At 48.5% G+C, this 25,931-nt stretch overlaps 1 protein-coding gene across 1 annotated transcript in view; it reads left to right on the top strand.

Annotated features, from left to right (window-relative positions):
- The first annotated feature begins 4,361 nt into the window (after positions 1–4,361).
- Positions 4,362–25,931, top strand: part of acss3 (acyl-CoA synthetase short chain family member 3) — a 90,677-nt gene continuing 69,107 nt past the window's right edge. Inside the window, exons 1-4 of the mRNA XM_072485159.1 lie at positions 4,362–4,759; positions 16,537–16,681; positions 23,980–24,168; positions 24,965–25,099. Of these exons, the coding sequence (XP_072341260.1) occupies positions 4,437–4,759; positions 16,537–16,681; positions 23,980–24,168; positions 24,965–25,099 (792 nt within the window). The 5' untranslated portion in view covers positions 4,362–4,436. The remainder of the gene's footprint in view (positions 4,760–16,536; positions 16,682–23,979; positions 24,169–24,964; positions 25,100–25,931) is intronic.

Raw genomic sequence — 25,931 nt, 5'->3', positions numbered from 1 at the left:
GATCAAAGGGTTCTGCATCGCGAACCTAACGGTGCAAGGGAGGGAGTTTAAGAATTATAGGCTTTATGTCCTTCCCCATCTCTGCGCTCCCACTCTCTTAGGGTTAGATTTCCAGTGTAACGTCCAGAGTCTAACGTTCCAATTCGGCGGCCCAATACCCCTACTCACTAGCTGCAGCCTCGCGACCCTCAAGGTTGAACCGTCTTCCTTGTTTGCGAACCTCACCCCGGATTGCAAACCCGTTGCCACTAGGAGCAGACGATACAGCGCCCAGGATCGGATGTTTATCCGGTCTGAAGTCCAGCGGCTGCTGAAGGAAAGCATAATCCAGGCCAGCAATAGTCCCTGGAGAGCCCAGGTGGTAGTTGTGAAGACCGGGGAGAAGCAGAGGATGGTCGTAGACTATAGTCAGACCATCAATAGGTACACGCAGCTCGATGCGTACCCTCTCCCCCGCATATCCGACATGGTCAATCGGATTGCACAGTACAAGGTCTTTTCCACTGTGGACCTCAAGTCCGCATACCACCAGCTCCCCATCCGCCCGAGTGACCGCAAGTACATGGCCTTCGAGGCAGACGGGCAGCTCTACCATTTTTTAAGGGTCCCATTTGGCGTCACGAACGGAGTCTCGGTCTTCCAACGGGAGATGGACCGAATGGTTGACCAGCACGGTTTGCGGGCCACGGTTCGCGGTTTGTTCCCATACCTCGACAATGTAACCATCTGCGGCCATGACCAGCAGGACCACGACGCCAACCTCCGTAAATTCCTCCAGACCGCTAACGCCCTGAACCTCACCTATAACGAGGAAAAATGCGTCTTTAGCATCAACCGTCTGGCCATCCTGGGATATGTAGTGCGCAATGGAGTGATAGGCCCCGACCCCGAACGCATGCGCCCCTTATGGAATTTCCCCTCCCCCACTGCTCCAAAGCCCTGAAACGCTGCCTGGGCTTCTTTTCGTATTACGCCCAGTGGGTTCCCCAGTACGCAGACAAGGCCCGTCCGTTAATCCAGTCCACTACCTTCCCCCTGTCGACAGAGGCCCGCCAGGCCTTCAGCCGCATCAAAGCGGATATCGCAAAGGCCACGATACACGCAATCGACGAGTCCCTCCCCTTCCAAGTCGAGAGCGACGCATCCGATGTAGCTCTGGCGGCCACTCTCAACCAAGCGGGCAGACCCGTGGCCTTTTTCTCCCGGACCCTCCACGCCTCAGAAATCCGCCACTCCTCAGTAGAAAAGGTAGCCCAAGCCATAGTGGAAGCTGTGCGTCATTGGAGGCATTACCTGGCCGGCAGGAGATTCACTCTCCTCACTGACCAACGGTCGGTAGCCTTTATGTTCGATAATGCACAGCGGGGCAAAATCAAGAATGACAAGATCTTGAGGTGGAGGATTGAGCTCTCCACCTATAACTATGAGATCTTGTATCGTCCCGGAAAGCTGAACGAGCCGTCCGATGCCCTATCCCGCGGCACATGTGCCAACGCACAAGTAGACCGCCTCCAAACCCTCCACGAGGACCTCTGCCACCCGGGGGTCACTCGATTCATCCATTTCGTGAAGTCCTGCAACCTCCTCACAGCCACCAGGAACTGCCAGATCTGCGCAGAGTGCAAACCGTACTTTTTCAGGCCAGATAGAGCGCACCTGATAAAGGCTTCCCATCCCTTTGAACGCCTCAGTTTGGATTTCAAAGGCCTCCTCCCCTCCACCGACCGCAACGCATACTTCCTAAACGTGATGGACGAGTACTCCCGTTTCCCCTTCGCCATCCCCTGCCCCGACATGACAGCGGCCACAGTCATTAAAGCCCTCGGCACCATCTTTACACTGTTCGGTTTCCCCGCGTACATCCATAGCGACAGGGGGTCCTCCTTCATGAGCGACGAACTGCGTCAGTTCCTGCTCAGCAAGGGCATTGCCTCGAGCAGGACGACCAGTTACAACCCTCGGGGGAACGGTCAGGTAGAGAGGGAGAACGGTACGGTCTGGAAGACCGTCCTACTGGCCCTACGGTCCAGAAATCTCCCAGTTTCCCGGTGGCAGGAAGTCCTCCCGGATGCCCTCCACTCCATCCGGTCGCTGCTGTGTACCACCGCTAACCAAACGCCTCACGAGCGCCTCCTTGTCTTCCCTAGGAAGTCCTCCTCCGGAACGTCGCTGCCGACCTGGCTGGCAGCCCCAGGACCCATCTTGCTCCGAAAGCATGTGCGGGCGCACAAATCGGACCCGTTGGTCGAGAGGGTTCACCTCCACGCAAACCCTCAGTACGCCTACGTGGCGTACCCCGACGGCTGACAGGACACGGTCTCCCTGCGGGACCTGGCGCCCCTGCCGGAAACACGCACACACTCCCAACACCAATCACCCCCTCCCTCCCACCGGCGCACCCCATGACCGCTCCCTTCCCGGGTGGATCGGTCCTCCTCCCGTGCCCGCCCAGGAGTAAAGAAACAGGGACGAACAGCGCAATGCTCCCAGAGACGACAGTGCCTGAGCCAGCACCTGCACCACCACCGGGGCTGAGGCGATCGACAAGGACGACCAGGGCACCCGCTCGACTCGTGGAATCCGCGTGACAAAAATCTGTAAATAATTCTGACAAAACCTGTACATAGTTAACTGTTGGGCTAAATGCATAGCCACTGTACAAAATTAGTTCCAGGACCAGCCTTGTAAACCCCTACCACCATGCGAACCACCACCCCGCCGGGTTCTTTTTTAACAAGGGGTGAATGTGGTGGTATGTATTAGGGGTAGTACGGTACCTGTGAAGCCAAGAGGCTATTGGCTGACAGGTCCCGGGTCTTGGTTGGATCTACCGCCTGCTGTCTCCGCCCAGAAAGGCGGAGTATAAGAGCCCGAGTTCTCCCAGCAGCCGCATTCTGTAACTGAGCTGCTGGGGAACAAGTCTTGCTGAATAAATCCTCGATTGACTTCATCACTTCTCGACTTGAGTGAGTAATTGTTGCGCTACACAGGGTCCCCCGCCTTTCACCGGCCTTGCTGCGCCACAGTGAAGTGCTTTTCCGGCGCAGTGTGGCGGGGAGATTGCGCCCTATGATCTCTGTCGGAGGGGAGTTGCATTGGTTTTCTGATCCCCTTATGGTTCTAAATGAGGATGCAGTTCCATATTCCTTGCCTTGCAAATTTATGCATGGTGGGGAATAGAAGGCGATTCCTGGGGGAAATCTGATATTGGGCCGTCATCTATCGGGCGGTCCGATAGCAGAATTCCGTGGCCCACCCTGCATTGCAAATCGGCCCCGATCCCCCCGATCACAGATCGGCCATGACGCCCCTTCCCCCCCGCCCGCACCACAGTTCAGCCATGACCCTTCACCCTCCGCACCGTAGGTTGGCCATGGCCCCTCGTACACCACAGGTCGAGCACAAGCCCCCCCCCCCCCCCAATCGCATGGGCAGCCATCCCACTCCTGGATTGTCTGGGTGACGCCCCCCCCAGTACAGGGGTGACCCGACTCATATATAGTACCCTTGTAGGCAGACCCTCCACAGGGACCCCTGTAATAGGACGACCCTCCAGAGGGACCCCTGTAATAGGAGGACCTTCCACAGGGACCCTGTAATATGAGAACCTTCCACAAGGACCCCTGTAATTGGAGGACCTTCCACAGGGACCCCTGTAATAGGACGGCCCTCCAGAGGGACCCCTGTAATAGGAGGACCTTCCACAGGGACCCCTGTAATAGGACCTTCCACAAGGACCCTGTAATAGGAGGACCTTCCACAGGGACCCCTGTAATAGGACGACCTTCCACAGGGACCCTGTAATAGGAGGACCTTCCACAGGGACCCCTGTAATAGGACGACCCTCCAGAGGGACCCTGTAATAGGACCTTCCACAGGGACCCTGTAATAGGACGACCCTCCAGAGGGACCCCTGTAATAGGAGGACCTTCCACAGGGACCCTGTAATAGGAGAACCTTCCACAAGGACCCCTGTAATTGGAGGACCTTCCACAGGGACCCCTGTAATAGGACGGCCCTCCAGAGGGACCCCTGTAATAGGACGACCTTCCACAGGGACCCTGTAATAGGAGGACCTTCCACAGGGACCCCTGTAATAGGACGACCCTCCAGAGGGACCCTGTAATAGGACGACCCTCCACAGGAACCGTGTAATAGGAGGACCTTCTACAGGGATCCTGTAATAGGACCTTCCACAGGGACCCTGGTAATAGGGGGACCCTGTATTAGGACCCTCCGCAGTGACCCCTGTAATACGGGAACCCTCCACAGGGAGCCAGTAATAGGAGGAATGGGGCGGTGGTCCCCGCTGCACCGACCTGGTTGGCAATTGGCAGCCGGAGCGGCCTCCGCTTCCCGCCCTCGCCGCTGGAGGGGGATCTTTCTTCAGGCGGCGCGGGCAGCGGGTCCCCAGGCTGGAGTGGAGCGGGGCGGGGATGCGGACCCTGGCGGTGAGCGGCTGGTGCTGGGCGGCCCGGGTCGGGATGGCCGCCTGCAGCCGGAGCGGGGCCAGGTTGGGGCCGGCGGGCGGCTCCCTCAGGGCGGCTGCTTCGCTCCGCTGGCCGGGCGGCCAGCTCGGGCGGGGACTGCGCTGCTCCGCCGGCTGCCGGGCGGTGGAGCTCCGGGCGGGATACGGGCGGGCATTCCGCCAGTCCATCCAGCAGCCGGAGCAATTCTGGAGCCGGTGCGCCCAAGACATCTCCTGGTTCAAACCCTGGCAAAAAACCCTGGATTATTCCAACCCACCCTTTGTGCGCTGGTAGGTGACTGCTTCAAAACTAAATAATCTTTATTATTGTCACAAGTATGCTTACATTAACACTGCAATGAGGTTACTGTGAAAATCCCCTCGTCGCCACACTCTGGTACACTGAGGGAGCATTCAGAAGGTCCAATTGGACTAACTTGGTAAATGATCCTAAATACCTGTGTCACTTCAACGGATAACACGTGACGAGGTGAAATTATTTACCTGAAGCAGACAGTGTAGGAAGGACTGCAAACAGATTATCAATCGCCAAGAGGAAATGGAGGTGAAGGAACTGAGGGCTGAATTGTCCTGTGCCTCAGCCGCTGGTTCCTGAGGCGGTGTGCCGGTTGGCATGTCAAAGGGACTTCCTATTGAAGCCACTCCACACCACCGGGAAACCCACGGCCCGGGGGGGGGGCGGGGGGTGCATTGCTGGCAGAGATTCCCGATAGCCGGAGAATTCCGGCCTGAGAGAATGGGATGCGGGGTGCGAAGAGTTGCTGTCAAGGTAGATGTGGGAGTTGGTGGGCTTGCAATGTATGTTGCTGTGTATGGCAGCACAAAAGCACAGTGGTTAACACTGCCTTACAGCTACAGGGACCCGAGTTTCATTCCAGCCTTGGGTGACTTTGTGGAGTTTGCATGTTCTTGCCCCCCCCCCCCCGGGGTGTTTTCTCCCACAGTCCAAAGATGTGCAGGTTAGGTGGATTGGCCATGCTAAATTGTCCCTTAGTGCCCAAAGATGTGCAGTGTAGGTGGGATTATGGGGATAGGGTGGGGGAGTGGGGCTAGGTACGATGCTCTTTCAGGGAATCGGTGCAGACTCGATAGGCCAGGTGGCCTCCTTCTGCACTGTAGGGATCGTATGGATTAGTGGACAGTCTATCCCCAGAAATGCAGATAGTGAGGACAAGAAGGGAAGAGAGGTGTCGGAGATGGACACGTTAAGGTGATAGAGGGGTGGAAATGGGAAGTGACATGATAAATTTTTCCAGGCCCCGGAGGTGAGCGATCTGAACGAATCACCTGTACTGTTACAGTTTTGAAATAAATATTTGTGTTCATAAAATCTTTCCTGGGAGAAGAAAATGGAGGGAAACCTTACCAAACACCAAGAAATGGTCGAGTGAGGGAACCATGGTTTACAAAAGAGGTTGAGTGTCTTGTCAAGAGGAAGAAGGGGGCTTATGCAAGGATGAGAAAACAAGGCTCAGTTAGGGCACTTGAGGGATACAAGGTAGCTAGGAAGGAGCTCAAGAAAGGGCTTAGGAGAGCTAGGAGGGGGCATGAGAAGTCTTTGGCGGGTAGGATCAAGGAAAACTCCAAGGCTTTTTACACTTATATGAGGAATAAAAGAATGATCAAAGTGAAGTTAGGGCCTGTCAAGGACAGTAGTGGGAACGTGTGGAGGGAGTCTGAAGATATAGGAGAGGCCCTAAATGAATACTTTTCTTCAGTGTTCACAAAGGAGAGGAAGGAGGAAGGAGCAGTGCTCCAAAAGCTAGTGACATCGAAACAAACCTGTTGGACTTTAACCTGGTGTTGTAAGATTTCTTACTGTGCTCACCCCAGTCCAATGTCGGCATCTCCACATCATCACAAAGGAGAGGGGCCATGTTATTGAGGAGGATAGTGCAATACAGGCTGGTAGGCTGGAGGAGGTAGATATTCAGAAGGAAGATGTGTTAGAAATTTTGAGAAGCCTGAGGATAGATAAGTCGCCTGGGCCTGATGGGATATATCCTAGGATTCTTTGGGAGGCGAGGGATGAGATTGCAGAACCTTTGGCTTTGATCTTTATGTCCTCACTGTCTACAGCAATAGTGCCAGAAGACTGGAGAGAGGTGAATGTTGTCCCCTTGTTCAAGAAAGGGAATAGGTATAACCCTGGGAATTATAGGCCTGTTAGTCTCACATCGGTCATAGGTAAATTATTGGAAAGGGTCCTGAGGGATAGGATTTATGATCATTTGGAAAGATACAGCTTAATCCAGGATAGTCAGCACAGATTTGTGAGGGGTAAGTCTTGCCTCACAAGTTTGATTGTATTCTTTGAGGAGGTGACTAAGTACATAGATGAAGGTAGAGCAGCTGATGTCGTATACACGGATTTTAATAAGGCGTTTGATAAGGTGCCCCATGGTCGGCTCATGCAGAAAGTAAGGAGGCATGGCATAGAGTGAAATTTGGCCGATTGGATCAGTAACTGGCTATCACATAGAAGACAGAGGGTGGTGGTAGATTGTAAATTTTCATCCTGGAGCCCAGTCACCAGTGGTGTACCACCGGGACCAGTGCTGGGTCCTCTGCTATTTGTGATGTTTATCAATGACTTGGATGATGGAGGTGAAGGTTGGGTTAGTAAATTTGCTGATGACACCAAGATTGGTGGAGTAGTGGATAATGTGGAGGGCTGTTGTAGGCTGCAAAGAGACATTGATAGGATGCAGAGCTGGGCTGAAAAGTGGCAGGTGGAGTTTAACCCGGATAAGTGTGAGGTAATTCATTTTGGTAGGACAAATTTGAATGTGGATTACAGGGTTAATGGCAGGGTTCTGAAGAATGTGGAGTAGCAGAGAGATCTCGGAGTTTATGTCCATAGATCTCTGAAAGTTGCCACCCAAGTGGATAGAGCCGTGAAGAAAGCCTATAGTGTGTTAGCATTTATTAACAGGGGGATTGAGTTTAAGAGCCGTGAAGTTATGCTGCAACTGTACAAGACCTTGGTTAGACCACATTTGGAATATTGTGTGCAGTTCTGGTCACCTCATTATAGGAAGGATGTGGAAGCATTGGAAAGGATGCAAAGGAGATTTACCAGGATGCTGCCTGGATTGGAGGGTAGGTCTTATGCGGAAAGGTTGAGGGAGCTAGGGCTTTTCTCATTGGAGCGAAGGAGGATGAGAGGTGACTTAATTGAGGTGTATAAGATGATGAGAGGGATAGATAGAGTGGACGTTCAGCGACTTTCCTCGGGTGGATGTAGCTGTTACAAGGGGGCATAACTATAAGGTTCATGGTGGAAGATATAGGAGGGATGTCAGAGGTAGGTTCTTTACTCAGAGAGTGGTTGGGGCGTGGAACGCACTCCCAGCTATGGTAGTGGAGTCGGACACTTTAGGAACTTTCAAGTGGTTATTGGATAGGCATATGGAGTGCACAAGAATGATCGGGAGTCGGTTGATTTGATCTTGGTTTCAGACTAGTTCGGCACAATATCGTGGGCTTTGTTAACTTTTATTGCACCTTTGGCGCTTCACTCAGTGTGTTCCACTAAGATGCCATCACATATTCCTTTGCATTTGTTTTGTCCCGAATGTTCAACCACCTTTTTAAAACAGTCACCCTTCCTGCTTCCACTAGTACTTTTGGTAAGGCATGCCTTAACAAACCTCTTTTTAAAAAACAAATCTCACTTTTCTTCCGATGGAGTTTTCAATGTTACCTGGTCAATTCTGTCACTTGTGTGTGTTTGTCTCCGAGGTTAAGCCATGAGCCCCTAGCAATGGGTACAGTGCAATTGGCCCTGATATTGTGGTGGTAATGAAAGTCAAACTGTCATCGTTCCCTGTCGCTACTCCACGGAAACTGATATCAACGACTGAAGTCTGCACATGAGTGGAATAATATGGGAAATCGGAGGTTGCTGTCAGTGCTGTGCTTTTCCAGAGGGTGCACTGTGGAGGCATCCCCAGTTTTGCAGTCAGTGGAAACCAGTTGAATTGATGAGACTCCCATCCTGTTGACCTCGCTGTAGTCACTGCTCGCTGATTCTGGCCTCCAAATGTAGGCCTTCCTGCCTGACAGCCAGCTCATCAATCTGGCTGGCTGCTGGGGAACATAGGACCCCATCTTTTAAAAATCCATCATTCAATTTGGCAGGACTCTGTGCAAGTCACATTTCTGAGTTTCCTGGTTTCAGTGACACCCCCATGCCTGCTGCTTCCTAGCAGGCACACAATGTCTAATGCAGAACACAAAGTTACATCCCTGGTTGTCCATTCTATAGGTAGATACTGTGTATCCAACAGATCGATGTAATGCACCTGGTGTGTGGGTGAAGCGAGTTAGCATGCTTTCTGCTTTTGTGTGCTAGTTTGCTTCTTATTTCCAGCCTGTGCAACGATGCGCAGTACACACCAGCCAGTCCTCAGCTCTGCCTCCTCTTCCCAGCACAAGGAAACTGGATTCCTCACATGCCCAGACTGAAACTTCAGAGGTTTGGCCCCCAGACATGCAGTATGCAGGCCTACCAGCATGTGGACATGTCCCGGCACTCGGGAACCAAACTCCTGGCTGTGGACTGAGAGGTCCACCACCTTTTGGATAAGGGAATATCTACCCAAAGGCAGACTGCTGTCTAGATATGTCACCTTTCTCGCAACTCCTATAATCAAGCTGGTGCCAAAGCTTCCTTAGGACTCGGCCAGGGAGGTCTGACGTGTGGGAAACCTCTGTTCTCCATAAATCTTGCTCAGGCTTGTACCCTGGAGAGGACACTCTAGCTTTGTTGCAGAGCATCAGTACAACCGAGAATACAGCAGTTCCGAGTGCTACGTCCAGCTCTATTGCCATAGAGAACGAGTGCCACTGGCTGTCTCTGGCAGTCATTGTGTCCCATGGCCAGCCACCACCATCTCACGTTGGCGAGCTCCTGAATATTAAGGTGCTGACTTGTCCCAGTCCCATCTGCTTCAGTGGGTGCTTGGAGCTGAGAATCTCTGCTTAGCAAATGGAAGGAAACCTTGTCACCAGGCAAGCAAACAAAAATAAAGTACTCTTTGTCTGGCTGGAACGATAAGACTCTGAACGCACTAAGATCTACTCAAAGGGAAGCCCAACAGATGTTGGCGGAGTCAGTGACTACTGGTTACAACTTTACCAGAATGTGCAGATGTCCATCGGCACAGAATGCTTGGGATTTAAAGGCAACAGGTCCATTAGCAAAGAAAACAACTCATCGATTGCAATAAACAGTTGGGGAGATGGGTGGAACACTTCCTTGAGTTGTACTCTTAGGAGAATGACATCACTTGACAATGCTCTAGACTTCTTGGGAAACCTGCCCGTCATGGTTGGACTAAATATCGAACCTATGGTGGAGGAGCTCATCGAAGGTTATTAACCCAGTTACAATGGGCAAAGCTCCAGGTGCTGATGTGATACTGCCTGAATTCGTCAAGCACAAAAAACCAACATCTGCACAAACTTCTCTGCCTCTGCTGGAGAGAGGGGGGCAGTGTCCCAAGATATGTATGCTGAAAAGATTGTCACCCTGTACAAGAACAAGATTGAGCGGAACAACCGCAACAACTATTGAGGCATCTCCATGGGAAAGGTTATTTGCCGTTTAGCCCTTGTCAGATTGCAGATCCTGGCTGAACGCATCTACCCCCAATCCCAGTGTGGTTTCAGAATTGGGAAAAACACCATTGACATGATGATCTCAGTCCACCAGCTGGAAGAGAAATGCTATTTACAAGGGAGACCACTAAATTGCCGTCATCGGTCTCACCAAGGTATTCGACCATGTGAGCAGACGAGGGCTATTAAAGATGCAGGAGAAAATGGACTGCCCGTTGCAGCTGCTCAGTGTGATCTCCTCTTTCCATGACAACACTGAAGCAAGGGGCTGTTTAGCACAGGGCTAAATCGCTGGCTTTGAAAGCAGACCAAAGCAAGCCAGCAGCACGGTTCGATTCCCGTAACAGCCTTCCCGAACAGGAGCCGGAATGTGGCGACTAGGGGCTTTTCACAGTAACTTCATTTGAAGCCTACTTGTGACAATAAGCGATTTTCATTTTCATTTCATTTGAAGATCAGCTATGATGAGGCGACATTGAAACCCTTTGAGAACAGCAGTGGGGTCACACACGGTTGTATTCTGGCCCGGACACTGTTTGACATGTTTTGCTACCGTCATTTGCCTTCAGGTCATCCATAGAGGGTGTCTCTATACATGCCAGAACTGACACACAGCTGTTCAACCTTGCTCACCTGACGTCCAAGACAAAGGACCTCATCAGAGAGTTGTTCTATGCTGACGATGCTTCACTAGCGTTCCATGCCGGGGAGCACCTTTTTTATTATTCATTTTTACAGCATGTGGGCGTCGCTGGTTAGGCCAGGATTCATTGCCTATCCCTGCTTGCCCTTCAGTCGGTAGTTGATGGCTGTGACCTATGGAGACTGACTGTTTATTTGGAAGGGCATTGGAAAAGGTGAGCAGAAATGGAAAGCTCAGCTGCACGAGGAGAAAACAGAGGCCTGCAAATTGTGCAACTTCTCATTCCACTGCCTTCCTCTGCAGGGTAGCACAGTGGTTAGCACTGCTGCCTCACAGAGCCAGGGACCCGGGTTCGATTCCCAGCTTGGGTGATGGTCTGCGCCGAGTTTGCACATTCTCCCCGTGTCTGCGTGGGTTTCTTCCGGGTGTCTCCTCCTACGGGTGTGCAGGTTAGGTGGATTGGCCATTCTAAATTGTCCCCTTGATGCTCAAAGGTTAGGTGGGGTTACAGGGATATCGTGGCGGAGTAGGCCTAGTTAGTGCTCTTTCAGAGGGCCGGTGCAGACACGATGAGCCGAATAGCCTCCTCCTGCACTGTAGGGATTCTATGATGCTTCTATGAGAAAATGCGGCAGAGATGGCCATGCCAGAATGGGGCTCCTGAGCCACACCAGGTGATTTTTAACACGAGTTGAACACACGGGCACAAACCATTGTCATATGAGATGGAAGGTTGATGTTTCCAATTAGCTACAGGGCATTGTGGGCATAACCCTGGCTGTTTATGAGAGTGACCAGAACTGCTGTACCCAAGAAAATGTCTCAAATAATCTGGAAACTGCATCAGAATTGTACCTGAGAAGCTGAAATGGGGCACCTAAATGTTTCCACCTTGGGGTAACCCACAAGTTCTTCTCTCTATCATGAGAACAAGCAAGACCGAGCACCTTGTAAACTCTGTGCTGAAATGTGGTAGTTTTATGTGAATCTACTATCCATAACCTTCAAAACGAAGAGATAAGCAAAGCATGGACTTACATAAATGCTGCGAGGAATCTCAGCTGATGGATTTGTTGGAAAAATGACTAATGTCCTGATGTACTGAACCTAACCCATATCTCTGACAGCACGGAAATTGTGGTTTGTTATCGGTATGGTAATGGGTCTGGTTTAAAAAAGAAATGCAGGCCACCCTGGCAAGGTCATCCCTAATTCCCCTTTAAATGAGTGGTTTACCATCCCATGTCAGAGGGCACTTAAAGAGCCTGTGGATCTGGGAGTCACTTCCAGGCTAGACGAGGTAAAGATGGCAGATTTCCTTAAGGTGCATTAGGGAACCAGATGTTTTTTCTGTACAACAATTGATGATAGTTACTTGGTCGCCGTTCTGAGACGAGCTATCAATTCCAGATTTTATTAACTGAACTTAAATTCCACCAGTTGCCGTGGTGGAATTTGAACCCTTTCCCCCACGTCAGTCGCCTGGATCTCTGGGATTGCTAGTTCGTTGACATTGCCACTATATCTTCACTGTGTAAACAACCGATGAGTCAACCATTGCAACAGCATGGCAAATGAGTGGTCAGATAGCAGTAGACTTTACAGAGATAAGATTACTCGTCATTAGATAGAGGTCTAAATTGATCATGGCCTTTCTTAGAACTGGAAGAGAGGAATCTGACACAATTGCATTTTTGCACCAGTTTGAAGAAACACTACATCCAGATTATTCACAACAAACATTTGCAATCATACGCAAAACCTTTAATTTGTGCTGCCCCATTTTTTATTGTGGTCAGCACAATGCAGTCCAGTGCGGCGAATGCTGGAGAGGCAGTGGATCCAGGCTGACCTTGTATCCAGCACAAAGGCAGATGGAGGTGCTTTTAATCATCTAAGAATTCTTTTCATAAACCACACTGTCTCTCCACCCTCCTCTCTGCCTTTGGGACAACTCTCAAAATCTACCCCTTTGACCAAACCTTTTAGTCACTTTCTTATTTTTTTGACTCAGCACCTATGCCGCCCCCCCCCCCCGCCCCCCAAAAAAAACCCCTGTGAAGCTCCTTGGAATGTTTTATTCCCCCATGTTAAAGACGAGAATGTATGTCCTCGCAATTCATTTTGCTTTAAATATCCCTATGTCACGGTTTCAACACTGCTGTCGAGATAGGGCATGTTTACAAGGTCCCAGAAATTGGCTGGTCGAACGCACACATCCCTCTCCCTCTCTCTCTCTCTCTCCTTCCAACTTATCGACTTTTCTTGTTTATTTTCGGGAGAAAGTTGATAACAATAATTAAAGTGTACGTGCAGTTAAATAAGCTGATACCGAAGCTGTGATTCATGACGTCTTGAGAATTGAAGGCCATGGAGTTCCTGCACATGGAGTTAGTCAAGGAGGTTGAAGTTATAAACATTCTCCAAGCTTAGTATCCAATGCTTTTTGTTCCTCAAGTCCTTATTTACCAACATACGCTCCCCGCCCACAGGACGACCCAGCAGCATTTCAGCATAGTACACTGAAATTCTTGGCATGTGTAGCTGTTTTATAAGAGGTGTCATACTATGAGCACTGTCAAATGGCCAACACTTTATAAATTTATAATATCTTCTGCTTGAAGTGAAGGAGGTAGCATGGCCCAAGGGAGGGGTGGGAAGTGGGGATCCAAATGATACGTTGAGAATCCTTTTGGAACTTCACAGGGAAGAACATGCATCCCAACTAGGAGCAGGAGTAGGCCACTCGGCCCCTCTAGCCTGCTCCACCATGCCTTAAGATCGTGACTGCTCTGATTGTAACCTCAACCCCACATTCCTGCCAGTCCCTGATAACATTTCAATCCCGTGATAAGGAATCTATCCAGCTTTGTCTTAATATTTAAAGACTCTGCCTTTTGAGGAACACCATTCCAGAAACGCATGACCCTCTGAGGGGAAAAAACAATTCTCAGTCTTGGTTTTCATTGGGTTATTTTTAAACGTGGTCCTTGGTGCAGACTCTCTCACAAGAAGACTCAATGGGCGGGATTCTCCATCACCTGAGGCCAAAATTGAGAACAGCGATCGGGCGGAGAATGGCTCCTGACGCTGAAATTGAGGCAGGTGCCGGTTCACCATCACCTCCAAATTGACGTAATTGGGACACGCGGCGTGCGCAGTTGCAACGCTGTTGCCACGTCATCAGGCGGCTCACCCGCGATTCTCCGCGTACGATGGGCCGAGTTCCCGACGGTGTGGGCCACGTGTGGTCCCAGCGGTCAGGAACCCGGCATGCCGGCTGTGGAACGTCCGGCGCCACCACACTCGGCCGAGATTCACTGGCTGGGAAGCTTCTGCTAGGGCTGGGGGGAGTGGTGGGGGTGGGCTGTGAGATCGGAGTGGGCGGGTACGCGGTCTGGCACGGCTGGCACCATGATCTCTGGCGCGACCAGTGTGGCCGTAGGCATGCACGGCTGCAGCTTGTCAGCCCTGCGCATGTGTGGCCCATAACCCGGCGATTCTCCGTCCGTTTTCAGCATGTTCAGTAGGTCTTCCACGTGGCGCCGGTGCTAGCCCCTTATCGGTACTGGAATCGGTGAGGGATTCCGGTTGATTTTCCCGTCGTGGAACACCACGGACTCTTTGTTGGCTCCAGCACTTAGCCTCCGAAACGGAGAATCCAGCCCACTCTCTCCACTTAAAGGTTTCAATCAAGTCACCTCTTTACATATTTACATGGAACATACAGTGCTGAAGGAGGCTATTCGGCCCATCGAGTCTGCACCGACCCACTTAAGCCCTCACTTCCACCCTTTCCCCGTAACTCAATAGACCCTCCTAACCTTTTTGGGCACTGAGGGCAATTTAGCATGGCCAACTCACGTATTTGGACTGTGGTAGGAAACTGGAGCACCCGGAGGAAACCCACGCAGACACGGGGAGAACGTGCGGATTCCGCACAGACAGTGATCCAGCGGGAAATCGAACCTGGGACCCTGGAGCTGTGAAGCCACAGTGCTATCCACTTGTGCTACCGTGCTCTTACTCTTCTAAACTCCAGTGGATGCAAGCCTAACCTCTCCAACGTTTCCTCACAAGGCAATATGCCACTTCTCTGAACTGCTCCTAATACATTTACATCTTTCCATGAATAATGAGACAAATACTGTACTGTACTAAGATGTGGCCTCAATGGTGCCCTGTCCAACTGAAGCCCGTGAAATAGTCGTCGTCCCCCTTCGGCTGACTCGCGCGCCCCGGACCGTCCCACCACAGTGCCCCCCAGCCCCAATATCTATAGAAACTCTTAATATCCATCTTCATATTTCCAGCTAGCTTTCTCTCATATGTTTTCTCTCATCATTAATCTTTTTGTCTCTCTTCCCAAGTTTAATCCTTATCACCTCTCCTCCTTTTCTTCTGCATCTTTCCTACCATCTTGAATCCTTGTTAATGAAGGATGGAGGCTAGTTACAGGTAAGAACATGGCATAGAGCAACGCTAATTGTGCATGGGAACTAAGAGCAGTTTTAACTTTAAGGTTGGGATAATGGATGTTTCACAGGTTTCGTTAACCATCAGGGAGTGGCAGGTGGAGTTCAGTTCAGAGAGTTGTGAGGTGATTCTTTTTGGTTGAAAGAACATGGACAGCCAGTATAAAATCAAGGGTAAAATTCTAAAGAGGGTGCAAGAACGAAGGTGACTGGGTGTATGTGTGTAAAAGTAATTGAAGGTGGCAGGATGGGTTGAGAGAGCAGTTAATAAGGCATACCGTATCCGAGGCATAGAGTGCCAGGAGCCAGGAGGTATGTTAAACTTGCATAAAACACCGGATTGGCCTCAATTGGAGGATTGCGTCCAGTTCTGGGTGCCACATTTAGGAAGGATGTGGCGGCACTAGAGAGAGTGCAGAAAAGATTCAGGAGAATGGTTGCAGGGATGAGAAACGTCAGCTCTGAAGATAGGTTGGGGAGATTGTCACTGTTTTCCATGGCAAGCAGAGGGTTGAGAGAAGATTCGATAAAGGTGTTCAAAACCATGAGGGGTCTGAAGAGGTTAGGTAAAGAGAAACTGTTCCTGCCGGTGGAAGAATTGAGACTGAGATGGCTCAGATTTAAATTAATTGGCAAATGAAGCAACAGAATCATTTTTTTGATTATTCATTCTCAGTTGTCGGCTCGGTCAACACTTTTGCCCATCCCTAATTGCGTGTGAGAAGGTAGTGGTGATGAGTCATGGGGAGAAACGTTTTCACGCAAAGGGTGGTTAGGATCCGGAATGTGCTGCAAGAGGGAGTTGGATTGTTAGCTGAGAATGAAGAATGTGCAGGGTTCCTGGAAGAAGGTGGGGAAATGTCACGAGGTGAATTGCTTATTTGGAGATCCGGCGCAGATATGATGGGCCGAACGGCCTCCTTCTGTGCTGTAGCATTGCTTTCATTCATCATGTTGGAATGCCGGGTCATGCAAGACTTAAACAAGAAGACTTATTACTGTCCGGTGGTCTGTTACGCTGGTCACTCTGTAAGAGGGTGGACACAGCAACAGGTTGGTGACGGGAGTTTGCAGGATTGATGACGATATCTAACTGGGCAGATGTCACACCTGGGTCTTCATTCATTCCATCAAGTGGCGACAGATAAGGCCCTGAGTGTACAAGCCAAGCAGATACTGCAACGATCCCAAGATCCCTGTGGCTGCAGGGTCATCTACCGACAAGGTTATAAAGTAACACCGCAGCTTAATTTTAAGTAATTAGACAGCTGAAGAAAAGCTTGTATTTCTGCTGTGTGTTTCAGGTTTGTTGATGGTGAACTCAATGTGTGCTATAATGCATTGGATCGTCATGTTGAAAATGGACTGGGAGATCGAATTGCTATCATTCATGATAGTCCTGTTACTGACACCAAACAAACCATTACCTACAAGGAAGCTCTGGAACAGGTAATTCGGAATTCTCAGTCAACAGTATTTATTGTTCTCTGAAGCTATAGAGTTCACATCCAAGGTCCTTTAAGACAGTCCTCATAATGGTACTACACTAAGGAAGGTGATTAATCTCTCTGCCATTCTCTGAACAATTTGAAGATCCTGTGTTGAAGGTACCACTTTTAGTTCTTGCTGATACTTGAGAAAAGAACTGCAAGACAGCAGTGTCCTGTAGGTATAATCATTAGCTGTAAAGTAATACTGGACTTGCAAAAATGAGGTATTCATGTGAAGAAGAGAATACATTGCCTTAATTTGCTATCATTGCGTTCCCTCTGTCTGTATCACTGGCGAGACAAGAGCAACAATGAAATTGGTTAATGAGAAAGGTAACCCATTTTACTTTTTCCGGCAATCGTTCTGAACCCTGGCTGGCTTGCCTTGAATACCTTTTCATGCCCCTATCCCATTGGAATCTCCGCTGGAAGACACTGAACTTTAATTGCAGTGTGTTTGTCTTGTGTTCCTGGCATTAGCTAACAATTGTAAGTGATAAAACTGAAATTGAGTCTTGATTTTTGATTCCTCTCCCGTGAGGCAATTTGGTAGTTTGTACTATGTTAAAGGGGCTACATAAATGCAGGTTGTTTGATCTCATAGGTAGAGCTGTTCGGTAATTAAGAAATTTACTCTGTGAAATTATTAAATTTCAACCTCCTCCTTAAACTGAATCTACAAAATAAAATAGTCTCTGAATATTATGTTTTATGTTGTAGCTTCTATAACAAAATGATTGAATTTTAGCAATGAAAATATAAAGTTACAAAATAAAACTACTTCTACAATCATAGATCATAAGGTTTAAATAATCATTCAGATTTGAACTGTTTGCTTATTCTAACCAAGAATAGAGATATCATTAAATGCAACCGTTTATGAAATGCAAGTATTGGCTTCTAAAAAGTGGAACTATGTATATTGTCAATAGTGATCCAAAACATATAATTTTGTTTTGCTTCCTGTTGCAGGATCAAACACAGTTTAGCAACTGAAATGTTTATTTTAGAAATGTGAAAGTGTACTCTCCCTGACAGTCACCAGGCCTTGTACAAGAAGATGGTGAATGTTACAAATCTTCTGTCCAACAACATTCAGGTTTTGTCTTGGCTCACATGCTCACTTGCATTTTGTGGCCTATACATCTTTATTTTTTCAACCACTTGAGCAAAGCACCTTTCCATCCTGATACCTGCATTCGATTCTGCGGCTGATTTAGCAGCATCTCTCTTTGAAACTGTGATCCTGGACTATCCCAGCACTGAAGCTTAGAAGTAGGCGAGATAGTGCTGGAGGAGCAGAGCACAGATCAGCTGACAGTAATACACTCTTATTGTTCTGGGGGTAAATGCATTCGTTTTGTGGACATACCAAGCCAAGTGGGAAAATTAAGGGAGCATGTTATCTGGAAATAACAGGCAAAATTCTCTGCCTTGTGACGCTGCGGACTGATTAGCGGAGAATCTGGCGTCCAGCCAAAATCGAGGTTCGCAACTGGTGCCGATTCGGGCGCCATGCTCCAGTCCCGCCCTTGTGGCGATGAGGTTTGCACTCCGCGCCGGCATGCAAAATCAGCATTTGCAGGCATTGGAATGTGATTACGGGTTGATCCACTCCGCTGCTCCCAGGCGGATGTCTCACGGACGTGAATTACTACATGTACAAACATGGACTGGGCACCATGGCTACGGAAGGGTGGGGGTGGGGGGGGGGGGGGGGGGGGCGTGCAGGAGGCTAAACAAAACTCTGAAAAACTGTCGGGCTTGCTCGGGGATGGCCTCCCGGGTTGGGGGGGGGGGCAGTAGCAGGTAGTGACTTGTGCCACATTTCTTAAAAAGGAATACGAAGCGATGCCCCCGTGACCTCCCGCTGGGGAGTCGGGTAACTCCCTGGAGGACGCTGCATTCGACTTCAATCTCGCCAATCGGAGATTGAAATGAATGCAAATCAGGCTTAATGACCTTCCTTCCTTTGGGCAAGATCCGGAACTCTCCATCGGGAGAGGGCCGGGTGAATCGATTTCGGACTTTCCCACTATTCACCCGGCGTTCCCGGATCAGCGTCAGGTGCAAAATGGTGGCTGAATCACGCCCATAAGTTGAAATACGAGTGTCGGTGGTATTTAGCAGAGCAGCATATTCATCTTTTGCAATGTAAATTAATTATTAGAGGTTCCATATCCATCATCAAATGTATTAAACTTGCACTTAAAAAATACATATGCCTCCTCTTGGTGTGTGTATATTTTGGTCGACATGTGGAATCACTTGGGTTCTATCTGTGTGATGTGGAAGGATGTTAATTCATGATTAACAAGGGGGTGAAATGTTATTGGGGGTAGGTAGGAATGTGGGGCTGAGGTTGCAATCAGATCAGCCAAGATCATCTTGAATGGTGCAGCAGACTCGAGGGGCCAAGTGGCCTACTCCTCCTAATTCATATGTTTGCACATATGTATCCCTGAACAGGCGCCGGAATGTGGTGACTAGGGGCTTTTCACAGTAACTTCATTTGAAGCCTACTTGTGACAATAAGCGATTTTCATTTCATTTCATACAAGCTAAGTGGTAAAGAAAGAACAGTCTTACCTCTCCTGGAAGCTGTTTGTAAATAGTCCTGCAGCATATGGCAAGCTTATTGACTGCCTGGGCAGTGAAGTAGAACGTTAGTCTCCTGTGTCATACGCAGTTGGCTGTGAATGCGCTATAAACATATGTTCTTATTGACTACTGTCAATATGACCTGAGGTGTTTCAGCCTCTGATTTATGCCAAGCTTGTCCGATTTGTTACAACACCCTGGGCAAGACCAGAATCCGTTCCAGCCCCACTTTCCTGGAGTCACAACACACATAAATTAACCAATGATTCTTATAAAGATACCAAAAGTCTTTGACCGTTAGCTGCCCAATAATTACAGTCACCAGGTTTATAAGTTGAAAGACAATTATTATTTACACCAAGAACTATCATGAAATATGCACAAATACAACTGGATAACAGCAATCTAATACCCACTACCCCTTCAGCTGTCCCACCCTCTACCCACACACAAGACAGACAAACACAGGGGGGCGGGGGGGGGGGGGAAGGGATGGAAAATAATGAGTGAAAGTCAAAAGATAAGTGTCTTTGCTTTGGATGCTCAGGACAGTGGTTCTTTAGCACACTTACTTCACTGCATGCTTGCAGACTAGAGTCTCTTGTTTGCAGCCACTAGTAGTCTCCTAAGTAGAGTCATTCATTCAGGTACCTCGCAGTTTAGAAAAAACGTAGTACTCACTGGCAGCAAGCTTTCTGAAGAGACACTTTATTTCTCATTAAGTTGGGCATTCAGCTCGAGATTCGCATTCAGGCCTCTATCTTTCCTTAAAGAATTGTTCGGTTTTGCCTTTTTAGGAGAGAGAGCTGGTCGGTTCTGGACTCTGCCTGTAAACGGATTCATCCAGGCTCTCTCCCAGTTCAGAAGCACAGCCTTTCTGTAGAAACCTGAGAGGAGAGGATGGCAGGTCCTTCCCTGGGGCCGCCAAGAGCAAAACTGCAACCAAACTCCATCCTTGGAGCTCGGAGAAACATTCCAATGGGATCAGATCCAATCACCACCTGTTTCCTGGCAGAGCACAGCCTTTTGGACCAATTCATTGGCCATCAGCCAAATCAGAGTCCCAGTCAATCTCTGCCATTGATGCCGGTCAGTGTACAACTCCAGTATGAACCAGAACAGACTAGCACAGTGACCTCTGCTTCTACTGAAATCCTCTGCTTGAATTAAAGGCACAGACCACTTGCCTTAAAGACATGTGTCCATTCACCATCCATGAATAAAAAATGTAACGGCAAAAAAATAAAAGGGAAAATCAGGGAACAAACATGAAGGACCCTTACAGACACTTGTAGCATTATTGAAGACAGTCAAAATGATTCTCATCCTTCCTACTTTGTTAATTCTGACTCGTACTGAGGCCGGAATTCTCCAGCCATTCGCTGGCGACTGGATTCTCTGGTCTCACCGGCAGCGCACCCCCGCCTGTGGGTTTACCGGCGACAGCTTCGATGGCAATTCCCATTAGCAGGAGCGGAGAATCCCTCCGGAGGCTGGAGAATCCCGCCACCAGCGAATAGGGCGCCACCTCCTGCCGCCGAGAAACATGCACTGGGAGGCTGGAGAGCCCCGCCCAGTAATTACCAGGAGTCCAGGAAGTGCGCATTTCAGCTGAAGGCTTCCCCAAAGAGGCAAAAGGGTAGAGAAAAATAAACACCGACCCAAGAAATTATCATTGCAAAAGGAAAAAAAAGTCTTCAGTACTCAATAAAATCACATCGATATTGCTTTGAGAGAGATTTGGCCAGGTGTGTTTTACTGACATGCACCCATCTTATAATGGAGATTAGTTGCAGGGTAAGGAAATCCATGGCATGTGTGGCATCCTGAAGTTTAGTGCACAACCTGATTTCCATTTAAATAGGGTTTGTGAATGTCTGTGGTTCACACCTGACTTAGCCCCACACTCAAGTCGAAATGCAGTGGAAAACTGGACAGAATGTGAAGTATGAGGTTTTCTGATTTGTGACGGCTACTAATGAGGATTGTAAACTACCAGCAGAGCCTTAGCTAATAATAATTGGCTTGAACCTAACCATTCAGCTATTTTTCATTATTTATTTACTACTCGCTCAATTCTTGGCTTTTTGCACAGCTGTTAGGCATTTGTTCTTTACATAACAATTACAAATTTGTGGAATCTCAAATTCTACCTCAAACAGCAGTTTATTTCAATCCATTTTTAGCGTTGCTATTATGTCGAAAAAAAGTAATTTGAAGTGTGGAATTCTTTAAAACAAAATGGAGCGCTGGCAGCTTTTTCAGGTAAAAGGCCATGTGCAAAGTTTTATGGTTCCTCCCACTGGCACGATCTTCCAATACCACCGAAGTCAATGCATGTTTGAATGGCTCGTTGCATTTTCCGGCCCCGCCCACACAGTGACGGGACTGTAAAATTCCAACACATACTATGTCCCTTTCGCCACCTTCCAAGTCAAAAATCTAAAAAGAATCTGTCATATCCTGGGGGGTTACCATTGACTAGAGACTGAACTGGGCTAGTCATACAAAAATTCTGACTACAAGAGCAGGCTAGAAGTGAGGATTCCTGCAGCGAGTAACTCAACCTCTTGACTCCCCAAAGCCTGTCCACCATCTCCAAGGCACAAGTCAGGAGTGTGATGGAATACTCTCTCCTTGCCTGGATGAGTGCATCTCCAGCAACACAAGTTTGACATCATTTAGGACAAAGCAGCCCGCTCGATTGGCACCCCATCTACAAACATTTGTTCCCTCCACCACTGATGCACAGTGGCAGCCGTGTGTACCATCTGCAGGATACGCTGCAGGAACCCACCACACCTCCTCCGACAGAACCTCCTAAAAGCGTGACTGCTATTGTCTAGAAGGACACGGGCAGCAAAGAAATAGGGGTACCGCCACTTTGATGTTCCCCTCCAACCCACTCGCCATCCTGAAATACATATATATATATGTTTATCTTTTTATAAATTTAGAGTACCAATTCATTTTTTCCAAATAAGGGGCAATTTAGCCTGGCCAATCCACCTTCCCTGCACATCTTTGGGTTGTGGGGGCGAAACCCATGCAAACACGGGGAGAATGTGCAAACTCCACACGGACAGTGACCCAGAGCCGGGATCGAACCTGGGACCTCGGTGCCATGAGGCAGCAAGGCTAACCACTCTGCCACTGTGCTGCCCCTATCTTGGAATATATTGCCGTTACTTCACTGTTGCTGGGTCAAAACCCTGGAACAGCCTCCCACAAAGCACAGTCCAAAGATGTGCAGGTTAGGTGGATTGGCCTGTGGATTGGATATGTTAAATTGTCCCTTAGTTGGGTTGGGTTCCAGGGATGGGGTGGAAGCCTAGCCTCAAGTGGGGGTGTTCTTTCCAAGGGCTGGTGCGTACCGATGGGCTGAATGGCCTTTTGCACTGTAAATCGATATGTTGTCGCGGTTCAAGAAAACTGCTCCACCATCACCTACTCGAGGACCATTAGGGATGGGCATCAAATGCTGGCCTAGACGGTGCCACCCTCTTCCCAAGAATAAAAGAAAATCACCTTTTTGGTATAAGTCAATATTGCAACAATTCCATAGATCCTGAGGGTGGGATGTTGGTTGCCTTTGTTACTCTCAGACTTAACTTGACCAAAACAGTCCCACCCTTTCATCTTCCACTCTCCAGACACTTAATCTCATCCAAAACTTTGCAATCTACCTCTTGGTGAGTGCATTGGTCGCCTGCCCCTTGTCCTGTCTCTGCTAAAATAAGAACTGGACCGATTTGGGGCAGGTTGAGTTCCTGTTTCAGACTACCTGAACAATCACACTTATTTTTCAGGTGAAAGCTCCCCTCATGTCTCCAGATCCCACTTTGCAGCATCTACTTGTAAAATATTACAGTTAGAAGGTTAATTGCAACATGGAGACAAGACTGTTCGGGCCAACAAATATGTGCTTATGCTCCACACGTGCCTCATTCCACTCCTTTTCATCTCAGCCAATCAGCCTTTGTTTCTATCATTTTTACTTCCATTTGCTTATCTGTTTCTTCTTGAATGTATCCATGTATTTGCCGCAGCTACTCCCTCTGGTCGCGAGGAATGTTTAAATTGCAATTTTCTTTCATGGAATCTTAATATGTGGAAATGAATTGAAAAGTACAACCAAATTGTGTAACTTTATTCCCCCAACACAATCAGGCTTTTGTTTGTCGGGGACAGGCATTCTTTCTTTATTTCAGGAGAGAATAATGTCTGTTTTGATACCAGTGGGATGAAGCTCTGACACAATGAATCAGAGAGTAGGATTGAACTGGGATTCATCTCCTTGGCGACTGTGCTTTGAGCTGTAATTTTACACTGTAAATTCCTCATTTCAAAAATACACGTGTGCCCTTCATTCATCCAAGGAGATCATTTAAAGATTTGCAGGATTTACTGCCCCAAACAGGAAAACCTAATGAAATGGTATCCAGTTGCAAATAAATTAAACACATTTACTTGTTCAGTTTTGTATGTTTCACCGAGGTATGAATGCTGAGTGTGATTTGATTGATGCTGTACTGGAAATGGTTGGAATAAACATTTAACGGTGTTTTCTCACAGCAACATAACTTCTATTTTATTCTGAAAGTAATAGTTGGTACTCGGTTTTTAAAACATCTCCATGTTTTTGAAATACTGTAGGTTTCACGGTTGGCTGCTGTCTTTGTCAAGCATGGAGTCAAGAAGGGTGATCGTATTGCCATTTATATGCCAATGATCCCACAAGCGATGTACGCAATGTTGGCTTGTGCTAGAATTGGAGCCATACACAGTTTGATATTTGGTGGCTTCGCGTCAAAGGAGCTCTCTGCCCGCATTAACCATGCAAAGGTAAAATTAGTAACGATTGATGAAAATATGGGGTGGGATTTTCTGACCCCTTTCCATGGCGTGTTTTGGGGCGGTGAGCCGACTCTCCGTTGGCCTCCAGTGGGAGCCCCGCTGATGTCCATGGCGGTTTGTGTAGCTCACCTGTCCCATCGCCGGGGACACTGCCACTGGGTTGGGGGGAGGGGGGTGGGGAGTTTGCTGGGACCAGAAGCTCCTGCTGGCAGTAAGGACTGGAAAATCCCACCCATTATGTAGGACATCAAGATACCACCGTGTAACAAAATCTGGGCTACAATTTGGAACTAAATTCTGATGACAGCTGTTGTGTTATGTTAACATTTGTTTGCCAGATTACTAGAAAAGCCAATCCATTTGGATGGGGAGCACAGCAAGGGATTGAATTGTAAATTATGTTATCATAGTGCCTGATAGCTCAGTATTATTACTTATAGTGTCCATCTGTACTTTAGTCTTTTTAATTTTGAGTGGCACAGTGCTTAGCACAGCTGCCTCACAGCTCCAGGGTTCAATTCCGGCCTCTTGGGGAAGTCTTCCAGACAATTGGGGCCCCTGGGTGGTCGGACTCTGGGTAGGGTGGTACCCTAGCACCCTGATGCCTCCAGGGTGCCCAGGTAACACTGCCAGGGTGCCCTGGCAGCACTGGGATGCGGAGATCGGGGCGCCATTGCCAGGAAACACCCGGCTAAATGTGCACAACATGGGACTCTGTTTCAATTTTGTTCATTCCCGCCCTTTGCTTACCATTCCTTGAATTACATCTTGATTTATTTTCTAGCCGAAACTGATTGTGACATCGTCATTTGGAATTGAGCCGGGAAGAAGAGTTGAGTATATCCCATTGCTGGAAAAAGCTTTGGAGCGTGCTCAACACAAGCCAGACAAAGTAATAATTTACAATCGACATAACATGGTGAGTATCAAATTCAAACTGCTGACATTGTGACACAAGACTCGCACCTTTGTGAACCAACATTTGGTCACTCCTCTGAACGTTGGCTTCTCCTCACCATCCGCGTTTTTGACATTTCTGCGAAGCACCTTTGAGGCCATTTTCTGTCGTACAAGAATGCCAGCTGCTGTCTTGCAAATGCCCACACACACCTTTCCAAAGCTGAATCGGCGAGTGGGTCAGAATGTGGCAAATTATTCCTCCCAAATCGCAAAATTGCTTTTTTTTTGTCCTTTATCCTTTCCATGGATGTGGGTGTTGCTGGCAAGGCCAATGTTTGTTGCCCATCCCGAATTACCTGCGAAATAAGTGGCTTGCTAGGCCATTTCAGAGGAAGGAGTCAGTCACATTGTGATCGGTCTGGGGTCGGCTGTAGGCCAGAACAGGTAAGGATGCCTGATTTCCTCCCCTCGAGGGAGTGAGTGAACCAAATGTATTTTTACTCCAATCAGTGATAGTTTTGTGGTCACCAATACTGAGACAAACTTTCAATTCCATATTTTTTGGAATTGAATTTAAATTCTACCAGCTGCTGCAGTGGTGTAGCGACATGTCCGCTACACCGCCCTAATGAGGATATGGGGAAGGCAACACCGAGTCAAAATAAAGAAACATAATTTTATTGACAATGCAAGATATACAGTACCAGCGGGTTCCTTGCTGTGGTGGGTACCTTACTGGCCGACTTTTTATACAGAGGTTAAGAGAGATTCCTCACTCCTAGCGGAGGAGCTCATACTCCCCAAGGACCACAGGGAAGATAATCATTTCCACCCCATGGATCCCCTCTTGG

The sequence above is a fragment of the Scyliorhinus torazame genome, chromosome 19, assembly GCF_047496885.1.
Source record: "Scyliorhinus torazame isolate Kashiwa2021f chromosome 19, sScyTor2.1, whole genome shotgun sequence".
In the NCBI taxonomy this organism is placed as follows: domain Eukaryota; kingdom Metazoa; phylum Chordata; class Chondrichthyes; order Carcharhiniformes; family Scyliorhinidae; genus Scyliorhinus; species Scyliorhinus torazame.
The sequence above is the reverse complement of the archived record's forward strand: the minus strand, read 5'-3'. Positions and strand labels throughout refer to the sequence as shown.